Source organism: Salarias fasciatus, chromosome 18 (assembly GCF_902148845.1).
Source record: "Salarias fasciatus chromosome 18, fSalaFa1.1, whole genome shotgun sequence".
Classification (NCBI taxonomy): domain Eukaryota; kingdom Metazoa; phylum Chordata; class Actinopteri; order Blenniiformes; family Blenniidae; genus Salarias; species Salarias fasciatus.
Genome location: NC_043762.1, coordinates 29,927,138 through 29,947,966, shown reverse-complemented (window position 1 = coordinate 29,947,966; position 20,829 = coordinate 29,927,138). Strand labels below are relative to the sequence as shown.

At 46.2% G+C, this 20,829-nt stretch overlaps 1 protein-coding gene and 1 long non-coding RNA gene across 3 annotated transcripts in view; both read left to right on the top strand.

Annotated features, from left to right (window-relative positions):
• The first annotated feature begins 1,780 nt into the window (after positions 1-1,780).
• The window catches only part of kcnq3 (potassium voltage-gated channel, KQT-like subfamily, member 3), a 106,098-nt gene continuing 87,049 nt past the window's right edge, over positions 1,781-20,829 (top strand). The window contains exons 1-2 of one of the 2 annotated variants that reach the window (XM_030115068.1): positions 1,781-1,863; positions 2,352-2,796. In XM_030115068.1, the coding sequence (XP_029970928.1) occupies positions 2,483-2,796 (314 nt within the window). In that variant the 5' untranslated portion in view covers positions 1,781-1,863; positions 2,352-2,482. The remainder of the gene's footprint in view (positions 1,864-2,351; positions 2,797-20,829) is intronic. The other variant, XM_030115069.1, reaches the window with a different exon arrangement.
• On the top strand, positions 4,387-11,230 carry LOC115405483 (uncharacterized). The gene is made up of 3 exons (XR_003933432.1): positions 4,387-4,397; positions 5,392-5,395; positions 11,092-11,230. It is a non-coding gene; the product is annotated as an uncharacterized LOC115405483 (long non-coding RNA).

Genomic DNA, 20,829 nt, shown 5'->3' with positions numbered 1-20,829 from the left:
TGAGACTGAGCGAAACTCTGAGGGACTCAGAGTACTTCCTGGACACATGTCAGTCCACCACACAGAGACAACCGCCACATTCACATCATTTCAGACTCACTGGAGTGTGAGGAGAATACCCACACGGGCACAGGGAGAACATGCAAACTGCATCACTTCAGCCTGTGCTAGCCGTTGTTCTGCTGTACAACCCTTCTTAGGCCGAATCCCATTTCACCCCTTAGCCCTTCCCCTTGGCCCTCCGCCTATGAAGCGGAGTGCTAAGGGGTAGGGGAGAAAGTCAACCCCTCCGAATTGGGACACCCCTCCGACAATCGCGTACGTCATCAGTAGTCGCCGCTGCCGATGACGTAGGCAGATGCGACAATTATCTGCCGAAGAAGAATGTTTTTCTTACATTTTAAAACTTTATTAATTGACAAAATACTGACATTTATGAACGTCTTTCGTTGCGGACGCCGCCATCTTGCCGATCTTGGAAGGCTTTCTGAGAAATCTGTCATCCAGTGGCGCCGGTGGCGAGGGGCGCTTGTTTTGTTCACCTGGACCGTGGGGTTAGTTCACTTCCGCATTGGCGGGGGCGCTCGTTTCCCACCCGCGCATTCCAGGCGGGCCGTGTTGAAGAAACCAGCTTATTGAAAATAATCGTCTATCTGTTGTGTTTGGAATGCGCCTGGAATGCGCGGGTGTGGAAACGATCACTCCAGTCAATGCGGAAGTGAATTAAACCCCGCCCGCCAGGCATGATCTAGGCTGAAAGAACAAGCGCCCCTCGCCATCGGCCGATACCCCTCCGTTTGGAGTGTGCCTCTCGAGAATCTCCTTTTGGAGGGGTGACTGGCCCTCTTTCTTGGCCCTACTCCCCCGTCATAATGACAATTGGGACACTCCTACCCCTCCACGTGAACGCGCAAAACGAGGGGTAGGGCCAAGGGGAAGGGCTAAGGGGTGAAATGGGATTCAGCCTTACTCTTTATCCTCCGCTCACTTTGTGGCTCTTTGCAGTGTTTTCACTGACTTTTTTGTGGCTTTTTACAGTTTTTTCTTATAAAACTGAAAGACTGATGCTGTACTGCACTTCAGTATTTTCTGTGTTGTGTGTAAAACTCTCTTTTTGTTTGCTTGTGCACATCATTGGCCCACCGAGTGGAAGTCCTGCTCATGCTGCCTGTCTACATGCAGTTTGGGACCTTGAAGCACAGCAGATGATTTTAATCAACATTTTTAATATGGATATTTCCATACATCGTTTGACTTCATAGCATCCAAATATAAGAAATAAACCATGTTTAAAAAGAGAGACGTGAAAGTGCTGTGTAATGCAATCCATCAGTGAATATTTGAAGTTAAACAAACTTTATGAACCAACAAAGCTGCGGCTGATCAGTCTTTTAGGTTTTTAAAGCAACATTGGTCTACACACGCATACATAGACATGCGCGTGCACGCGTGTATGACGGTGCATAATAACTTCTCGTGAGCCCATGTTTTCGTTTGCATGTGTTTCTCGTGAACGCCTCAAGGTGTGCATTCTTACTGCGCGCGCACGAGCGGTCGGCGGCGCACATGCAGGCATGTGTGAGTGCGCACGCACGTCGCGTCTGCGCTGTTGCTGAAGAAAACCTGATCCCCCTCTCTCTCTCTCTCTCTCTCTCTCGCTCCCTCTCTCTCTCTCTCTTCTTTCTGTCCGCCGCTTCTCCTCTGCTTCAGTTTCAGTATCGACTTCCTTCACGCAGCATCTCTGCTCTCCATCCTCCGTCTCCACCTTCCTCCTCCTCCTCCTCCTCCTCCTCAGCACCGCCTCGTCTGCAGGTGGAGGCTGGGAGCCCCGGAGACACGAGCCATGCCCCGGATCCGCTGCTGGTAGGCTCGACGAGGAGCGTCTTCCTCCCTGACGTGTCTCCCCTTTTTGCTGCGTGTGCGTGTGCGTGTGTGTCTGTGTGTGAGAGAGAGAGGATGCAGCCCGCGATGTCTGGTCTTTGTCTATCTGCCGTGCGCGTGTTTTCAGGGAGGAGGAAGCTGTTTCGGGGAGTCGGAATTGTTGCTTGCCTTTTAAAAGGCTTCGGCTCGTCCGAACTGCGCGTTCCCGTAAAATCTGTAAAATAGCACCTCCGACAGCAGCACGGAGAGACGCCCTGTGGCGCGCGGCAGCGAGTTTCTGCCACTTTGTGGAGATTCCGCCTGGTGTGTTGATCCTCCGTGATGCCGATCAGGGCGTGTTTCAGTGAGGAGCGATGATTTTACGCACGGATCACCTCAGCTCCACGGCCGCGGCGTGCCGGCTGCTGCTCTACCAAAGTAAATATGTAACGCTCCCTCTCTCTCTCCCTCGCTCTCTCTCTGTTTTCCAGTCAGACTGCTGAGCACCTCCCTTCGCGCCGGGGACCACATCCTTAAATGACCCGCGGCTGAGGAGGGGGTGTCTCCGGATCCGGCGCCCGGACCATGGCATGCTGCCCACACAGAGCATCCAGCACTGACCATGGGGCTCCGGTCCAGGACCGTCGCTAGCGGCTCGGAGGAGCAGAAGAAGCCTTCCGGCGCTCCCCCCGGGGACTTATTGGACCAAGGCACCGGGGGAGCGGACAAGGATGGCGCGCTGCTGCTGGTGGCGCAGGGCCGGGACGACTACAAGCGGGGCTCTCAGGGCATCGGCATCGGGCTGCTGGCCAAGACCCCCCTGAGCTACACCCGGCCCACCAAGAGGAATAACATCCGCAGGAGGAGGATCCAGAACCTGATCTACGACGCGCTGGAGCGGCCGAGAGGATGGGCGCTGCTCTACCACGCGTTCGTGTGAGTACCTAACGCAACTGGCGCCGGTAATTAACGACTTCAGAATTAATTAATTGGGATGAACTGAGTGAGAGCCTCCTCACTGCGAGTCGCTGCCACCAGTGGACTCACTTTGTTGCAGCAATTTTCAGTCCATTAATGAAGCTTTGCGCGCGCTGATGGAATCCAGTTAGGCTGTAACCTAATCTGCTGGAGATGAAGAGTTCCTCCTGTAAGTCTCTGCAGCTGCGCGTTATGCAACATCACGTCTACACATCGCCTCCTGGACGTCGCTTAAGTTTTTACTCGCCTGTTTCTGAATCAAGACATGAAATGTGCGCGTTTTTTGCGTCCTGGTGGATTTCGTCACGTGGATTCCCGCACAGGAAAAACTTTTTCTTTCCTCACACCACTTACATTTCCTAGAGTTATATAAATGGAGCTCCAACAGATGGCTGGTCAGAAGTGTGTTATCAAGTTCTGAGCTGAGAGGGAGGACAGGCCTGCAGTGGCTGTTTTCAGCTCCCAGCTGAGCGCGTGCAGAGAGGGGTCACATTTTATCCACTTCAGTCAGCACGAGTTGGTGATCTGCTGGTTAAGAGAAGTATGCATTTTTACACTTGGCTGGACATGGTTCAGAGTTATTGTCTGTCCCGCACGAGGCTTGGACAGATTAGTTAATCTTAGAAATGATAAAAAGCCAAAGTGTTTGCAGTGAAACAGAACGAAACGTCCCTCACTTATGTCAAAGTTAAGCTTCAGATCAGCTGTTATGCAGGTCCATATTCACAAAAACAAAAGATTAAAGAATGAAGGAGAAGAATTGTATTTTAATCTGAAATTCTCAAAACTCTACACTCACTTGGAGACGTTTGTAGTTTGATATCATTTGTGACCTTAAAGCCGCCGTAAGAAGAGATTTCATTGTTCCTTTCTCATTGAAGGAAACTGATTTTAATGTTTAATCCAAGATAAAGAGCAAAAAACCAACTGTTTTTGTTTCCAATCCAGATTACGCACACTTAAGACCATTGTAATGTTATTGCTCCAGTATTTCAGAAATGAAGAATCTAACATGGAATTCTCAAACCTGAGACTTTTCAGTTTCACAGCAGCAAATCTTGTGATTTCTCACAAGTTGTTAAAAATGAGAAATGACAAAGAATTCATTTAAGAAACATGTTTGATAATAAATATAGAATTCAGCCAGTTTATTGGCTGTTTTAATTTCAGTTGGAATGTTTCTTAGTGTACATTTCAAACCTGGGTTTTTATTGTATTGTTACCTTCCAGCTGACTGGAGAGTTTGTTTCACCAGATGAATCTGAAGTGGTATTTTGTGAGCGTGTCCCAGAGCTTAACCTTTTCCTCCTTCACGGCGCGCTCCGGCTCATTTCAGCTGTAGTGTTTGAAGTCTGCTTCGTCTCTGTGCCAAAACGACAGCTGACACCAATGTGAGGAGAAATACCTTTTTGTTTGTTTGTTTATTTGTTCCTCTCGCCCATCTCACTCTTCACTCTTGTTTTAAAGAATGGCGTTTCTAGTTGCTGTATGTGTGAACTCTGCTGTTAAGTTGTGTTTCGTAAGCAGAGAATATTCACTCAGAAATGAAAAACTGACAAGTTATTCTCTATTTGATGTGTTTGCAGCAGTTTGGAATCTTTTTATGCTCGTTTTGCCATTCGGGCTTCTATAATAGCTGAATAGAGTCAGAAAGAACCAGAGTGACTTGTCTTCAGACGGTGTTGAAATATTGGTCGTGACCTTTGACCCCTCTCTCCAAATCCACCTGGAAAACCACTGTCAGACCTCCAGCTTCTCAAGAAATACAACAGTTTATGTGTTGCTTGTTCTGCTGTAGCCTGAATATGATCTCGGCTCAGGAATTACATTAAATGATGAGTTCATCCCCACAAGACTCTTAATTATCCTGCAGACCAGGGGCCGGCTATTCATTTTCCAGAGGAGGCTGCATAAATAACCCGCAGGATGAGGAGGGGCCAAACTATAAATCACTTCTGCTCAGCTCTGCATTAGACAAATATGTCTGTAATCAGCAGCAGGATGTTAATCAGGCTTTGGGCTTCTAGTCCTGCTCTGCTTTACCAAATTCTTGCATTTCTTTCCATTAGTTTTTATCTGATTGTGATTCGAGTCACAGCAGGGATACGGAGGGAGCTGTGCCCATGAGCAATAACCGCTTATTTGAAAATAAAAGCAAAGTGCTGCTTGAACAATGTTTTATTTGATTCGTATTTCCTCATTGTGGGCCAGTGAGACGCATGCAGTCTGTACATCACCCAGGTCTGCTTCAAACACCGTGATAATGACGAAGACGTTCCGTTTTTCAAGATTACAGCTGACTGGAAAGTTTCAGACTGAACTTGCTGAAACCTTCTTACTTGTTTTCACTCCGCCCTGTCAAAGCGTGGTGAACTGAAGGTTCTGGTTTCTTGTGGTGTCGCTCTCCAGGGTGCTGAATTCCCGCTTCCTGACACAGCACTTCGTTTTCTGCTGCTCTCCTCGTCGAGGGTGAGGGAATCTCTCCCGAGTCCGAAGAGTTCAAACATTTCTCAGAACTTTAGAAAGCAAAGCTTGTTTGTGTTTCTGAAGCAGTTCAGTTAGAAAAATTTCAAAATACGAGTCGAAGTCTGATGTTGTTTAGTCTGTTGTCAGGACTGGCTGTGACTTGGTCAATGATTCCTCAGTCGGTCCTCCCTGACTGTTAGTCAGCTGCTTTGAAGCAGGATGCCCTCACACTAGAGCCATATGAAATCCGTCTTAACGGAATCGCGGAAATGACCAATAAAAACGGAATTGGAATAAAACGCGGAATATTGCGGAATTCGTCCTAATCTGGTCTGAAATTCAGTTTTCGGGAGAAAATGGAACCTTATAGTGCAAAGCAAACATGCCGGGGGGACCGCCTGAGCTGCTGCAACGTGTACGTCACTTCCACGGCACTGCTAACGGCAGCACGGTGGCTGAGTGGTTAGCGCTCTTGCCTCACAGCAAGAAGGTCCCGGGTTCAATCCCCGGACCGTGCGGGCCTTTCTGTGTGGAGTTTGCATGTTCCTCCCCGTGTCTGGATGGGTTTCCTCCGGGATCTCCGGTTTCCCCCGTCAACCGATAACATGCACCATAGATCAGTCCTCCAGTCAGGTGATTCTGACCATTAACCTGACCCCACATCTGGAGATGGGTCCCCGGGCGCTTCCCGCAGCTGCCCACTGCTCCATACGGAATGCCTCAGTGGCATCGATGGATGGGTTAAATGCAGAGAAACAAATTTCGTTGTACATTCACTGTATAATGACCAATAAAGTACCTTACCTTACCTTACCTTAAAGCTGCGTTCACAACGCCAAATGCTTTCCACGATTTTGCGTCAAAATACAATTGTAAACAAATGTGAACGCGCGTTCCAGCCGCGACGAGACGCGACGCAACAACACGATGTCCAAGCCAGCTGCTCCCTCCCCTCTCACACATTCAATAAAGTTATGAAACTCCACGCTAAGCGCTAAACACAGAGCAGAACAGTACACGGACTTTTATGCCTCAGGGGAAAAGCTTTTTTGTAAATACTGTTAACGTACCGTGGACTGGACTCGCAAAGACGCATGCGACTAATTGAAAAGTATTTCTTTGTTGCAGGACTTTAAACATTAAATGGACTGTTATATCCTATTAAATTGTGGACATTTATTCATTTCCACTTACCAGACACCTTTTTTTAATGGTAAAAATGAGCATAAAAAACAAAATACCAAATTCAGAAATATTAAAACGGAAAAAACGGAATTTGGGAAAAAAATAAAACGGATTTCATATACCTCTACCTCACACTTTGACTCTAACTCTGCTTCTGCTTCACCAGCATTTAGGAAACGATTACTGAAAGGAGAGCAGTTTTTATCAGGATTCACTGTGGAGCTTTGTGATGAATTCACAAGACGTAGGAGTCAGCGATCGATGATGAAGAGCTGCTCGTTCTCCACCAGGAGGTATTCATGTCTGTTTTACTTCCATGCTATTGGAATGGAATGTATAAAACATGACATTCATATTATTAATAATCTTTCTTTCATTTTGGTCTCGATATCACCCTGCTATGCGCCGTCTCATGCATGAGTGCGCTGCTTCAGAGCACTTTGCGTTTTGGATGATCTGTGACCTTGATACAGTAAAGTGAATACTCTTTAACGAAAACGAACGCTTGTGTCTCTGAAAGCCTGTGAATCAGGTCTTGTAAGGGTTTGCTTCACCTCGTCTTGATGAGTTCAGGTTCTTGTTTTAAAGCGTCTGCCTGGTTCAGCGTAGCTTTGACCGACATGTCTTTTTAGAGCCGTCTGTTTCTTATCCTCTGAGCTTCCGCTCCTAATTTCCGTGCTGGTGGTACGTTTCAGCCGGTATACACTATAAAAAGTTTTACAACTGTTGGTTTAATCCCAAGGTTGCTGGTTTGATCCCTCATGTTGGCCCTGCCCATGTGTCAAAGAAACACAGAACCTCGAACCATTCCAAATGGAGGTGGAGCACCGTCGGAGGCAGCTGTCCGGAGTGTGTGAGTGTGACTCAGTGGTGAAAAAGCGTTAAATATGCAGGAGAGCGATGAACCTTTTCATCTGCATTGGGTTTTTGAAAGATGACATACGGTTTCCGTCAGCACAGATCTGAAAATCTGTGACTCTCATCAGCATGTTGGAGCAGCTGCAGCTGTAAGCACGACGTGCCGAGTGTCTTGCTCAAGGGCACATCAGCGATCATGCCGGTGCCAGGGGAAGCATTCCTCGATCTCCTCACCTACAGATCGTGATGCATGAGGCTTCGGAGTGATGCATGTGCAGCAGAACAGAGACAGAAGGCTGCAGAGCAGGGGAAGGTGGGAGAACGGAAATGAGGGAAAACATGAAGAGGGAGGGAGAGGCAAAAAGATTTCTACACCTCTGCTTTAATCCTTAATTTTTCGAGGCAAGTCAGGTCAAAATGTCAGTTTAATAGTTCCTGTGACAGACTGGAGGTTTGACTGATAACCCACATAATTGAATTTGAGCTTGCAGCTCTTCGTCCCCCCACAGGGGTTTTAGTATCAGCCTGGTCCCCGGTGGTGTTCATGCAGCTCTGAGCCCCAGAGGAGCTCTGAGGGTCTGCAGCTGCAGAAGAAGTTCACTGTCAGTGAGCAAAAAAGGAAAAACCAAGAGACGACTGCGCAGGAGGTTCTTCTGTAAACCGGCCCAATGTGATGGTCAGTTTGTTTGTGTGCACAGATATACTATGGCTAACCAATCGCAAACTAAAGCAAAGCCTGAAATCAAACAAAAACCAAGTACATAATAATTAGGCTCTGGTTGCAAAGCACTGTTCCCTACCTTAATGTTTATAAAGCACTTTTAACCATCCATCACTTTCACTGACAGAATCATCCATAAGAAAACCTCTCAAATATCATGCCTCCAGGGCATTAAACCACGTTTAAACTGGTCAAAACTGTCATCTCAATAACTAAAACCACGTTTTAGTTACGCCATAGCTGTGCTGAATACATCATGGAGTCAGTCAGGACTAGATGAGGAGAAACGTTTGCTTTGAATGTCCCCGAAAGTGTTGAAAACCTTAAAAAAGAAATAAAAAGACTCTCTGCTCTGATCTTCCCTGGATTCAAATGGGTATGTTCAACATTGGGCCAAAAGAAGCACAAAGAAATGAAGGTTAACAGCTGCTATTATGCATAACTTGCAGCATGACTTTCACAATGCATCAGGAATTATTGTGACGAAAGACTCCCAGCTGGATGACAGTTAAATACAATAAAGAAATCTCCACCGCAGCAGGAGCTCCTCACTTTGTGCACATCAGTGTCAATCTGAGATTCAGAGCTACTAAAGCCTGACGCGTCCTGGTCTGCTCAGGACTTTGGAAGCATCCTGAGATCTACTTCTCGAACTGTGCTTGTTCCATTGGAAGCTCTCACACGTCTGCATGTTAATCTCACCTTCACACCGGCCCAAGCCTCACTTTATCAAGTGTGATTGCAGACTGCTCACTGTGTGCTCTTTGTTTGCAGCACCGCAGAGCTGGAGGTCGTGTGTGACCTGCCGGTCGTTGGTATTTATCCCTGTGAGGTTTAAGTCAGGCCGTGGGGCCCGTGCCCTCTGAGGGCGTCGCTGTGAGGGAATATCAGGTCGCTCGCTCCAGTTGCAGTCGCAGGAGTACTGTACTACCCAAATTTCTGGTTTCCATAACAACGCAGTGGAGCGAGTGAAATCTGATCCACAGCAGAGAGAGAGAGAGAGAGAGAGAGAGAGAGAGAGATGAGATGAGAGAGATGGAGAGAGAGGAGAGAGAGAGAGAGAGAGAGAGAGAGAGAGAGAGAGAGAGAGGAGAGAGAGAGAGAGAGAGAGAGAGAGAGAGAGAGAGAGAGAGAGAGAGAGAGAGAGAGAGAGAGAGAGAGAGAGAGAGAGAGAGAGAGAGAGAGAGAGAGAGAGAGAGAGAGAGAGAGAGAGAGAGCATGAGATGTTGAACATCAGCAGATCTGGTGGCACATCGGAGCTGATCCCTGGCCTCGTCCTGGCATCCAGACGAGCCTGACAGGAGGACTTCTTCCCAGAATGCATGGCTGTTTGAACCCCCCCATCTCCCGCTCTATCTTTAATACTCGTGTGGCGCCTCCCGCTCCGCCCGCCCTCCACCTCTCCTGAATATTGATGCGATTTCTTTGACTATAAAAGCAGCAGCAGTGAGTGTGAATCACGCCAGTCGGATGAAAACGTGTTGGCAGTGGTTGTTTTCATGCTTTCAGCTTTGAGGCATTTACAAAGTCCTCTGCAGGTGGACGCTTCAGGCTCATGGAACGCTTTGAAAACACAGCTGATTAATGTCAGACCTGCACTGTCATCCGCCGAGGAAAGGCTGCTGGACACACAGCCGGATGGATCAGCTCAGGCCGTCGCAAACGCAGAAATGCTTTATTCAAACGCTCATTGAATGATTCCATGGTTGTTTTCCTCCAGCTCTGGTTTCTCTGCAATGGTTGCACCATTAAAGTCTCAATCAAACACTTACTGTGTGTTTGATGCTTCAATCCTTGGATGTCAATATTATTTAATGCTTCAGAGGTCTATTACCCTTATCTCTGTTCCTCTGCAACCCGAATAAAGAACTCAGAGTTAATTGGTGTCTAGCTAGTAAAAAGAACATATTGAAATGAACAGAACTGAAAACACTTTTTAAAAAGACTTTTTGAAAAATCAAACTTTTTACTATTATCTCTTTGTGTTCTGAAATGACAGAAATCCAAATAGTTGAATAGGAAAATGTGAGTAATTGAATGAATTTATGAAAGATATGCAGGCTCTGGAAAGATTCTCAATATGAATATTTTATTAATGTTGTGCAGGATGATATAAGGAGCTGGAGGTAGTTATGGGCTCAGCTGAGTTTTCAGCACCATGGACAGAGACCGACACGTTCAAACATTTAATGTACTCAGAAAACACACTTTTTATTTATTCCTTCAACATTTATTGAAGTCAACTAAAAATGTGTATTAAGTTATGTAGGTCTGAGAGAAAATATGGTTTCAATAAAGAATTAAAAGCATACAGACGGTGTATTCTTTAGTAGTTCTCACTTTGTGGTGGGATAAATGCATCTGAATGGAGGTCAAAGTGGGAAGTTCCCGTGTGGGGAAGTGGGATTGTTCGGTGAGCTTCCAAAATGGGCCTGATGGTATTTAACAGTGACTTCTGTGAAATTAAGAAATGTATTTTCCCCACAATTAAATAAGTGCAAGAGTCTTAAGTCAATAGTAAATGGAATTTTTTCAGAAGCAGCATTATTTCATCGTATTACTTCATGTTGTTTCCATGTTGTCATGAAAACAAGTTAAAAAGCTAAAAAGCACCTTCCTATCCTAAAATGTCATACTTTAGCGGAAGTTGAAATCTTCTCCTCCATAAAAACAAGCCTTCAGTAGAGCCAGTGTGTTAGAGTCTGAAGTGATGATTCAAATGTGAGGGTTTAGTTCATTCATAACCTCAGAATCAGAAATTAGACCAATAAAAAAAAAAAAAAAAGCAAAATCTACTGATTAGTATTCAACCTCTCAGATGCAGGTGAGGAAATTGTTCTGAGGATAGTGAAAAAGAGAACTTGCTTCAGCCTGAAAATTGAAATTCTCATGAAATTACCAATTCTTCATGAAATGACAAAAGTCGCTTTACGGCTCTTAGTTTCACCAACTCCGCTCTTCTTTACTGCTGCAGACTCTCATCTAAAACTCTAGGAATGGTTCGAGGCTGAGACGAAAGAAAGCTGAGGACGTTCACATTCACTGTTGATCTCTTCTCATTTTGCTGAGCCTGCAGAAAGCTATTTTTAGCTGTGATGTAAAAACCGCTGTGTGCTTAATTACCTGAAGCCTCAGCAGATTATCAGCTCCCTCACAGCTGGAGAGCAGTAAAGCCACTCCTGATTGCCACATCTGTCTCTGTGGTGCAGCGGAGTCACTGAGTTGGAAGCTCGAACACGGGAGAACGTATCTCTGGTGCAGAGAGTGGAGACTGCATGTGTTTTCTCAGGGGTTTCCCACCGTTAACATGCTGATCAGACGTGTCTGGAACCGTTCTGCTGGTGGACGGCTCAGCAGCAGCAGTGTTGTTTGTTGATGTATTGATCTCATATTTATGAGGCCTCTGCTTGTTTTATTTTGCATGCAAAGAATCTAATGAAAGAATTTTGAATGAAAAAGAATTTTAATTTTTTTTGTGATTAATACAGAGTAAGCAGACAACGCCCATTAATGCAGAGAGAACTCAACTTAACAAGACAACTACATGTAAAAATAGTTTCAGCGCTCTTTAAAACTCTCGCTTGTCCTCAAAGCATCAACAGAATATTGAACTGGGAGTGGCAGAGCTACATTTTCATTTGGTTACGCTTTGTTCAGAACAGGATTTGTGGTTTGACAGATATTTTGACCATGTCGGTTCCTTCATGTACTAACGGTGCTCCAGAAGATCTTGTCCACACGTCTGCTTTTGCAGGATTTTCTGCAATCTTAACAGTTGAGAGTAAAAGGCGTTGCTCCTGGAGCCTCTTCCAAAAACTAAAAGAACCTATTAGAACATATGTTGAAAAAAAATAAAGCAGTTCCCAGTTCCCATTGATTGTGAGAGAGAGATTACACAATCTCTATGTAAAGTCTGCAGCTGTCACTCATGTCCAGCTCATGTTTTTTGTCACTGTTCATATGTTCATTGCATTTTGGTTTGGCATGCACAACATGTTTCAATACAAAAATAAATATTAGTTTTGTTCTGTACTCCTTCACAAGTTCTTCAACTTAAATCTCTCTCTGTGATTGAAAAGCTGGCTTAATGGATGGTCTTCAGGATTTTTGAGTCGTGTCTCACCTCTTCACGTCGATGGCATAACTCTTCACATTTCCAGAGATGTACGCTCTTGACAGTTAAAGTGCGCCGAGCAGATGAGAGCAGAATAGGCTGGAGATGGGTGCGTCTCATTAGGACTGTTGAACGCTTTTTAACAATTAGTTCCTGTAAATTTCACCCAGCAGCAGATTTCACAGTATAGGAGGGAGCTGATGCCGAGCGTGAAAACTTAATTGAGCTTACAGCAGCAAGCTCCTCTTATGTAACAGAAGTTGATCAGTGTTGGTTACTGTGTTTTGTGTGTTCGGAAAAGGATTGTTTTTTTATGTCCACTTCATCATCTGATTGGAATTAATGGCCTTCTCTCATTGTTGAGCAGCCAATAGATCCAACTGAAAAGCGTGGTTGCACTTCTGTGAAGTTGTATTTAAATGTTCGGTTTGTATTTTTGAACCAAGGCCGTCTTATTTCCTGTATGGCTGATCAATGAAATAAATGTTGACAATTTAGACTCATGTAATGATGATGAACCGGCCGCTGGAAGTCAGTCCTCAGCTGTGCTAAACTGAGTTTACGTGTGCTTACATAACGCTAATGAAGAAAGACTGTAAATGAAGACAACTTCTGATATTATCCATCTTCTTCTGCTTATCCGGGGCCGGGTCGTGGTGGCAGCAGTCTCAGCAGGGATGCCCAGACTTCCTGTCCCCAGACTCTTCCTCCAGCTCTTCCTGGAGGATCCCAAGGTGTTCCCAGTTCAGCCGAGAGACATAGTATCTCCAGCGTGTCCTAGGTCTTCCCCGGGGTCTCCTCCCAGTGGGACATGCCCGGAACTCCTCCCCAGGGAGGCGTCCAGGAGGCATCCTAACCAGATGCCCGAGCCTCCTCAGCTGCTCCTCTCGATGTGGAGGAGTAGCGGCTCTACTCCGAGCTCCTCCCTGGTGACTGAGCTCCTCCACCTGTCTCTAAGGGAGTCCAGCCACCCTACAGAGGAAGCTCATTTCAGCTGCTTGTATCCGGGATCTTGTCATTTCGGTCATGACCCAAAGTTCAGGACCACAGGTGAGGGTGGGAACGTAGACTGACCGGTAAATCGAGAACTTCTCCTTTCGGCTCAGCTCCCTCTTCACCACAACGGACTGATACAACGACTGATCACTTCAGCCGCTGCACCGATCCGCCTGTCAATCTCACCTCCATCCGTCCCCCACTGTGAACAAGACCCCAAGATACTTAAACTCCTCCACTTGGGCCAGAGTCTCTCCACCGATCTGGAGAGGGCAGACCACCTTCCTCCGGTCCAGGACCAGGGCCTTGGATTTGGAGGTGTTGATCCTCACGCCCATCGTTTCACACTTGACTGCAAACTGCCCCAGTGCATGATGGTTCAGGTTGGATGGAGCCAACAGGACAACATCATCTGCAAAAAGCAGATATGAAATCCTGTGGTTTCCAAAATGGACCCCTTCCGGCCCCTGGTCCCTGAACCAGACCCCCTCCGGCCCCTGGCTGCACCTAGAAATTCTGTCCATAAAGATTGTGAACAGAACCGGTGACAAAGGGCAGCCCTGCTGGAGTCCAACATGCACCGGGAACAGGTCCGACTTACTGCCGGCAATGTGGACCAGACTCCTACTCCGGTCATACAGAGACTGGACGGCCCTGAACAAGGGGCCCCGGACTCGGTATTCCCGGAGCACCCCCCACAAGACACCACGAGGGACGCACATGTAACCTGGTTGGGTGAACTCCCACGAGCCCTCGAGCCCCTATGGAGGGTGTAGAGCTGGTCCACTGTTCCACGACCAGGACGAAAACCGCATTGTTCCTCCTGAATCCGAGGTTCGACTATTGGCCGGATCCTCCTCTCCAGTACCCTGGAATAGACTTTCCCGGGGAGGCTGAGGAGTGTAATCCCCCTATAGTTGGAGCACACCCTCCGGTCCCCCTTTTTAAACAGGGGGACCACCACCCCGGTCTGCCAATCCATAGGCACCGTCCCTGACCAACACGCCATGTTGCAGAGACGTGTCAACCAAGACAGTCCCTGCACTTCCAGAGACTTAAGGTACTCAGGGCGAATCTCGTCCACCCCCGGTGCCTTGAGACCGAGGAGCTGACCGACCACCTCGGTGACTTCAGCTTGAGTGATGGACGAGTCCACCTCTGAGACCTCAGTCCTCCTCTGAGACCTCAGTCCACCTCTGAGACCTCAGCCTCTGCTTCCTCCAGGTTGCTGCTGTCATGCATGAAAATGTTTCTAGAGGGCACAATACACCTTATCCTTATCCTTATTCATGGAATTGTTTAAAAAACATGGAAGGAGAAGAAGAACCATTCAGTAGCACTGACCGCACCAGAAGTATCAAAAAAAACAAAACTCGGAGGTTTGGTCAAACCGTCCTTTCTTTGTCTGTCCTCATGTCTGAACATCTGTCCACATGTTTCTGTTCACAGAAAGCTGTGTGAACACACCAAGCCTCATCAAGAAATGTGTCTGTTCACAGAAAACCAGCTTGTGTGGCCTGCCAGTGCCAGCACAGTGAAACTTCAGGAGAACAAGCTCAGTAGCTTCTGTAGCATGAGCACAGTCTGCCATTCTTCTTCTTCTTTTTCAGAACATCTATTTTATATATTTTTCTGAACTGATCTCTAAAATGAAAATAGAATATGATGATTCAAGCTCTAGATTCAAGACTTGACACTCGCTTCAGCCTCCATTACGAGCCGGAATTTTACCAGGCTAAACTGTTTGTGTTTACCAGTTGTGGACTCAGGTCTGGGTTTGCTAATGGACTCTGTGGTTGTGGTCATTTAGCATAATGACATCTTTCCTCTGCAGATGTCGACTCAGCAGGAGAGTTATTCAACCGCGGCTCGTGCTGGGGTGAAAAATGGGACACACATTACATTTCCCAGTCTCAAAACTGTGAGAAATTGCAGAAATTCATTTGTCCTTCATCACTTTGCAATAATCTATTGTGCCGTTGAGCACAGTGTGACTTTCCAAGGTGACTTCACCGTGTTCAGTCATTAGCTCCAGAGTTTGATTTGTTGTTCGAGAATTTTAAGTATTCAGGTTGAAATTTAAATGCACTCATGTGCTTTATAGTATTGTAATGTGACTCTACTTACAGTACATCTACCGGCAGTACAATTAAGATTTAAGACAGAGTAAAACAAATAATCAATCTCTTAATAATCTTGGGAAATACCAACAAGCTTTACTTGGTAAATTTAAAACAGTTCTCCCTGCTCGATTATTGGATTTCTCCTTAACTGGTTTTATTTATTCCAATTAATTTCCTGCACACAATGGAAGTAAACACGAGCACTGCTTTAAGCATACATGTGGCTGAACACTCAATTCAGTCAGTTAATTAAACTGTTCTTGCAGTTTCAGATATCTGTGTGGACAAATGTGGCAGTGTATCAGACAACGTAAACCAGGAGTGTTTTTAGTGAGCACTCAAAGCAAGTCAGATGTTTTCAATGTGAAACATAATGATTTTAAAAAACTGTATATTTAAATGAAAGCAACTGATCTGGATTTGCCGCTGCAGATCAGAAAGAGCTGTTTCCATCAGCTGGTGTTTGAAGCTACATGTTTATTTAGTATTTACTGCTGCTGTTGTCACTGTGACGATGTTGCTGGGCACACTTTTTGCTCCCCTGTGTGATTTTTTTATTTAAATAAATCCTAACTGGAAGACATTTTTTCCTCATTGCTGGTTGTATGAAAGTGATGAGCCACATTTCTCTGAGTTGAAAACATTCCCCTGCCTTTTTAAAGCACGTGCACCGTCTTGATGAGTGGACTCTGTATGACCAGCTGTCAGAAAGCACTTGCTGCTGCAGAAAAATGGCTTTCATGATCGCAGCTCAGGGGGTTACCCACGCCGTAATGAAGCCCCTGGGTGTGTTTAAGAGCGTTACAGCAGCCTGGAGAGCCTTGACAGCATGTTAGGGTTGATGAATCCAACTCTCTGCCTCTTGTGTTACTGTACAAATGAAACTTTTCACTCAAGATGTTTTTCTTCAAAGGTTTAAACCTACCTTTTATTTCAATACTTTACAAAAATCTGAAAGATAAAGTATTGATTTTGAAGAAATTGCTGATGAAAACCACGATTTTTTTGAAATCTTAAACTGTATCACGTTATGAAGGTAGATCAGCTGAAAGCTCGCAGTATTGTCGTAGATGTGGTGGTGCAGGGTTTGTGGATGTGCATGATTACTCAGCTTAATGATCACACATCCGCAAGCCGAAGCAGTTTCTTCCTACAAAACCAGCGTGGTTTGTGAGTGTTGAATCTATTAAATGAAAATTAGATAATGTTGTGGCTGGAACATTGCTCCAGTGCAGCGATGCTCGGCCACATTCAGATGAAGCATTTGTGTGGAGCAAACGATAGACTGACTGCAGTTTGACATCGTTTAGCCGGAGACGCTGCGACCCTGCCAGGCCTGAGAAGACACCGCAGCTCATCAAAACTGTGACATGTGTCCACCTGGTTCTGCTGATGGTCTCTTCCTGGTGTTTTCCTGGTAAGACTCACCTCTTAGTTTTGATTCCAACTCTTGTCAGTTCATTAACTTGTGGAGGCTGGACCCGTTCTGTGGGAGATAACACAAGCATGAAGACATGCAGGACTTTCTTCAGTGATCGAAGCAAAAATGACAAAAGCAACCGACACAAAATGGACTTAAAGAAGAGGAAACTCCTCGCCAGGTTACAGGTTTGAGTAAACAAACTAAATCAAACTACAAGTTTCTTTCAGAAGTCTGGTGTTTATGTCCAGTGTGAAAGTTTTTCCTGTTTCCTGAACCAAATGAGGTGGGTGTAGAAAGATGTTCAATTCCCTTTGAAACTGAAGGTAGACGAGTCTTCAGAACTCAGAAAAGTAACTGATGAGAGCCGACTGAGCCCATCTTCTAATCCAGATGCAAGAAACAACGTCCAATCTCATAAAAAATGTTTGGAATGCAAAGCTTGTCTTCGGGGATTTAAGCCATTAACTACTTGTGCCTATTAACTAATATTCTCTCCAGCACTGAGCCACAAATATCTGAGAAGCCAGGCGTCACCATGTTCCACAGGAAGGACGAGCATCTTGTTAGGCAGTCATAATGTTTTGGCTCATCGCTGTAGCGTGGCGTCTGCAGGAATGAAGGAGCAGGCAGCATCACTGAGCCCAGCAGGAAATGAGTGTAAACAGCCTTGTTGTGATGGAGCGGTTGGGGGATGCTGATCACTGCGCCGGACCTCGGCGAGCCGGCGTGGACCGGGTCGGGTTTCACTCCGGCGCTGCCCGCCTCGGCCCGTTCGAGGGAGTCGCTCGCTCGTTCTATCAATCACTGGCCTGCGACCCTTTCCGAGCCGCATTAGTCTGGATGATTTGGCGTTTCCGTGACGATGCCACGGGGACTCTCTTGTCTTCCTCTCGAGCACAATTACACCAAACACCGGAGCAGATTCAATTGTCGTGCTCGGTATTTGTACATATTCCCTCCCGCTCTCGCCGGCTCCTCATCGGAGGCTCTCCGGGCCTGCAGGCTTTATTATCATCTTCTCCTCTCTTCCTCCCACGGACCCAGACAGCAGTAATGTTTGTGGCGCCCAGAGGCTCCAGAATCCCCCGGGGCTTTTCGCCGCCAGCGGCAGTTGCTGTAGAGTGATGCCTTCAGGTTTCACAGCGGAACGCTTTCATCTTCAGGTATGCGGTCCTGAGCGGGAAGAAGCCCCGTCGTCGTCATTAGGATGCGCTTTTTCAGTCAAAATGTTAATAACACAATAAAAATGATGGGCAAGCATCATTTTATAGGAATAGCTTCACCTCAACACCCCCTCATGTCAGTTAATAATTTAATAATGTTCCATCTTTGGTTGCTGCATTGCCTGCCTACATTGCTCCTGTCATGATCACTGTGGCCACTAGAGGTCCCCATACACCCTACCCTTCCACTTATTGAGACGTCGCACTGAAACCACATATTAATGAGAATCATGAGAACCTGAAACCAGCCGTCTAGTTCGACTGACACTAGATAAACCTGCTGGATGTGTTCAGAATTTGCTTCTGCTGCAACAGCGTTTAGTCATGTGGTGATTCCTCGTTTCATCTCAGAGGCCTCAGACGTAGTTTACCGCCACAGTGAGGGAAGCTGGGAAACGGCGTGCGTGTCGTCACTGGCGGGCTGTTACTCACGGCTTTATTGCCGAGATGCTGAGGGTCTGAGGATTTTAAGGTGTTGTGTAATTAATACGGGAGCGGGCGGGGAGGCGGGGGATGTCTGATGTGGGCTCTGACCCTCGTCTTGGCCGTCCTCCAGCGTAAACACACGGCTCAACAAATCACCCCAGTGGAGCGAATAAACGCCGGTGTTTAGGAGCATGTTGGGGGCCGAGCTGTGCAGAGACCCAGCAGCAGACCCAGCAGCAGCAGACCAATCACAAGGCTTCAGAAAAACTGTTCAAAACTCACTTTGATTGGTTGGGATAGATGGATAGATAGATAGATAGATAGATAGATCGATGGATGTAATGTATTCATCCTATGTTGAAAATTGAACAATATTGCGTTGCACCAGCATAGGCAACTTAGTGCAATGATCATACAGACATATAAATAACACAGTATTTAGTAGTAAACACTGTAATTACTGCAATATTAAGCACTAGATGTCGTTGTACAACACAGGCCTACGATACCCTGCAAAGCATCTTTTTTTTTTGGTTTTGGCACTTTCATCTATTTCATCCATCTATTTTTTTCTATTTTGAACTTTCTCTTCTGCAGCTTTTGGAGCCTGTCAACATCTTTCATTGATCATTTTGTGACTCATTCTGGTGTTTTGGTCTCTTTGTTGCTTTTCTATACTCTATTGTAAACTTTTAACCTCATTTTGCCATCAAATGGAATTCTTAGTTTGTATTCCTTAGTTGTTTTGCACATTTGTGGATATTTTTGAACTACTTGATACACATTTAGTAGCTCATTTGCTGCAGTTCATATATTTTTCATATTAGTCACAACGACTCTTGAACTTGGTGGATCATTTCACTAATGTCTACATGGAGTTTTTATTTTATCTGCTGTATTTCCTCTTTCTTTTGGCGCCTTGGTTCGCAGTGTTTTTGCCCACTTTCCTCCAAATAAAGTGTGCTCAAAGTAGAAACTGTTGATCTACTGGGATTTTTATGCACCGTCTCTGGAATTCAGGGATGTGATGTAAAATAATCACACTGCGATGCAAAATTTTATTTCCAATCATTTCATTTGATGAGAAATAGCAGTGATTGCTGCTATGATTTTTCAACAGGAGTGTGTGATGAGGCGTGCACACATCAACACTGCAGCTCTGGTCACTCACCAGCAGCCCCTCCATCACTGACTGGCGAACCTGATATCCGACACACATGCACACTCTCACATAGGCTCGTGCACGCAGACGGCGATCGATGGGCGCAGGTGGAGCAGCCAGACCCCGAGGACGATGATCTTACCGGGAGGAGAAAGATGATCTTCCCTTTGTAAAGGGAAACCCCCTCTCCAATCCCACAATCCCTTTCTCCACCGCTGCTGCTAAGCGCCAAACCTTTGCCGTGTGTGTGTGTGTGTGTGTGTGTGTGTGTGTGTGTGTGTGTGTGTGTGTGTGTGTGTGTGTGTGTGTGTGTGTGTGTGTGTGTGTGTGGTCTACATGCTGTAGTCTGTCAGTGAGGAGTTGTCGGAGGGAGGTGGAGGAGTTAACACCCCGCAGGAGGGATCAGACCCTGGGGGGGGGGGGGGGGGGGGGGGGGGGGGATCATTACCGTCTGTAATTTCAGTCCCGTCTGATTCTGCCGTGTCAGTGATTTTCAGAGTCCGCTGGCCCAGTCTACTTCCTGTAACGTGACAATAAAAATAACCTGCTCCCACACACATGCTGCCAGTGCATTACACAAACACAGACACACACACTCTGTGTTTTCACAAGGCGGCCGGGGTGTAAAGCTTCATAATAAAAACATAACACAGGAAGTGGGGGATAAACCATGAAATGCTTCCTGCGGTTTCACACTTCACTCTGAAAAACTGGAATCACGTTGCAGAACTTAAGCTGAAATAACATTTAACTCAGAATTCTTCTACTCTTTAAGGGAGAGTTCAGGATGGGCTGAATGAGCAGATGTTAGGTTTTTATCCGTCCCTAAAGGTAAACGCAGGCGGAGGCAGGCAGTGAATTCCCGGCGACCTCTCGGGCCTCTGTTAATAACGCAGATTCTCACTAAAGCGTTGGACCTCTTCCACCGTCTCCACTGACTCAGGCGCTGTGTGTCATCCTGCTTTAAAACTATACTCTCCCGTTTGGAGCTGCTGACTCACCTGTTAACTCACACTTGACAGCAAACGATGACAGTATTTGTGACCTAAAGCGACAAATCTGAACGGAATCCTCTTAATTTGAAGGAATGAATACCTGCACAATGGGACTTTGTTGCGATCACACTCTGCAGTGTCTGCCGAAACGCAGCCATCATGATGTTTCCACCGTTAATCATTTATTTATTCATACTGATCTGCATGTGGATAAAGTTGTTTACTGCATGGTACATTTGCTAAACTGCACACCTGCTGTCGTACGAGCACGGCGGCAAGCTGGAGACAATTAGGGAGCG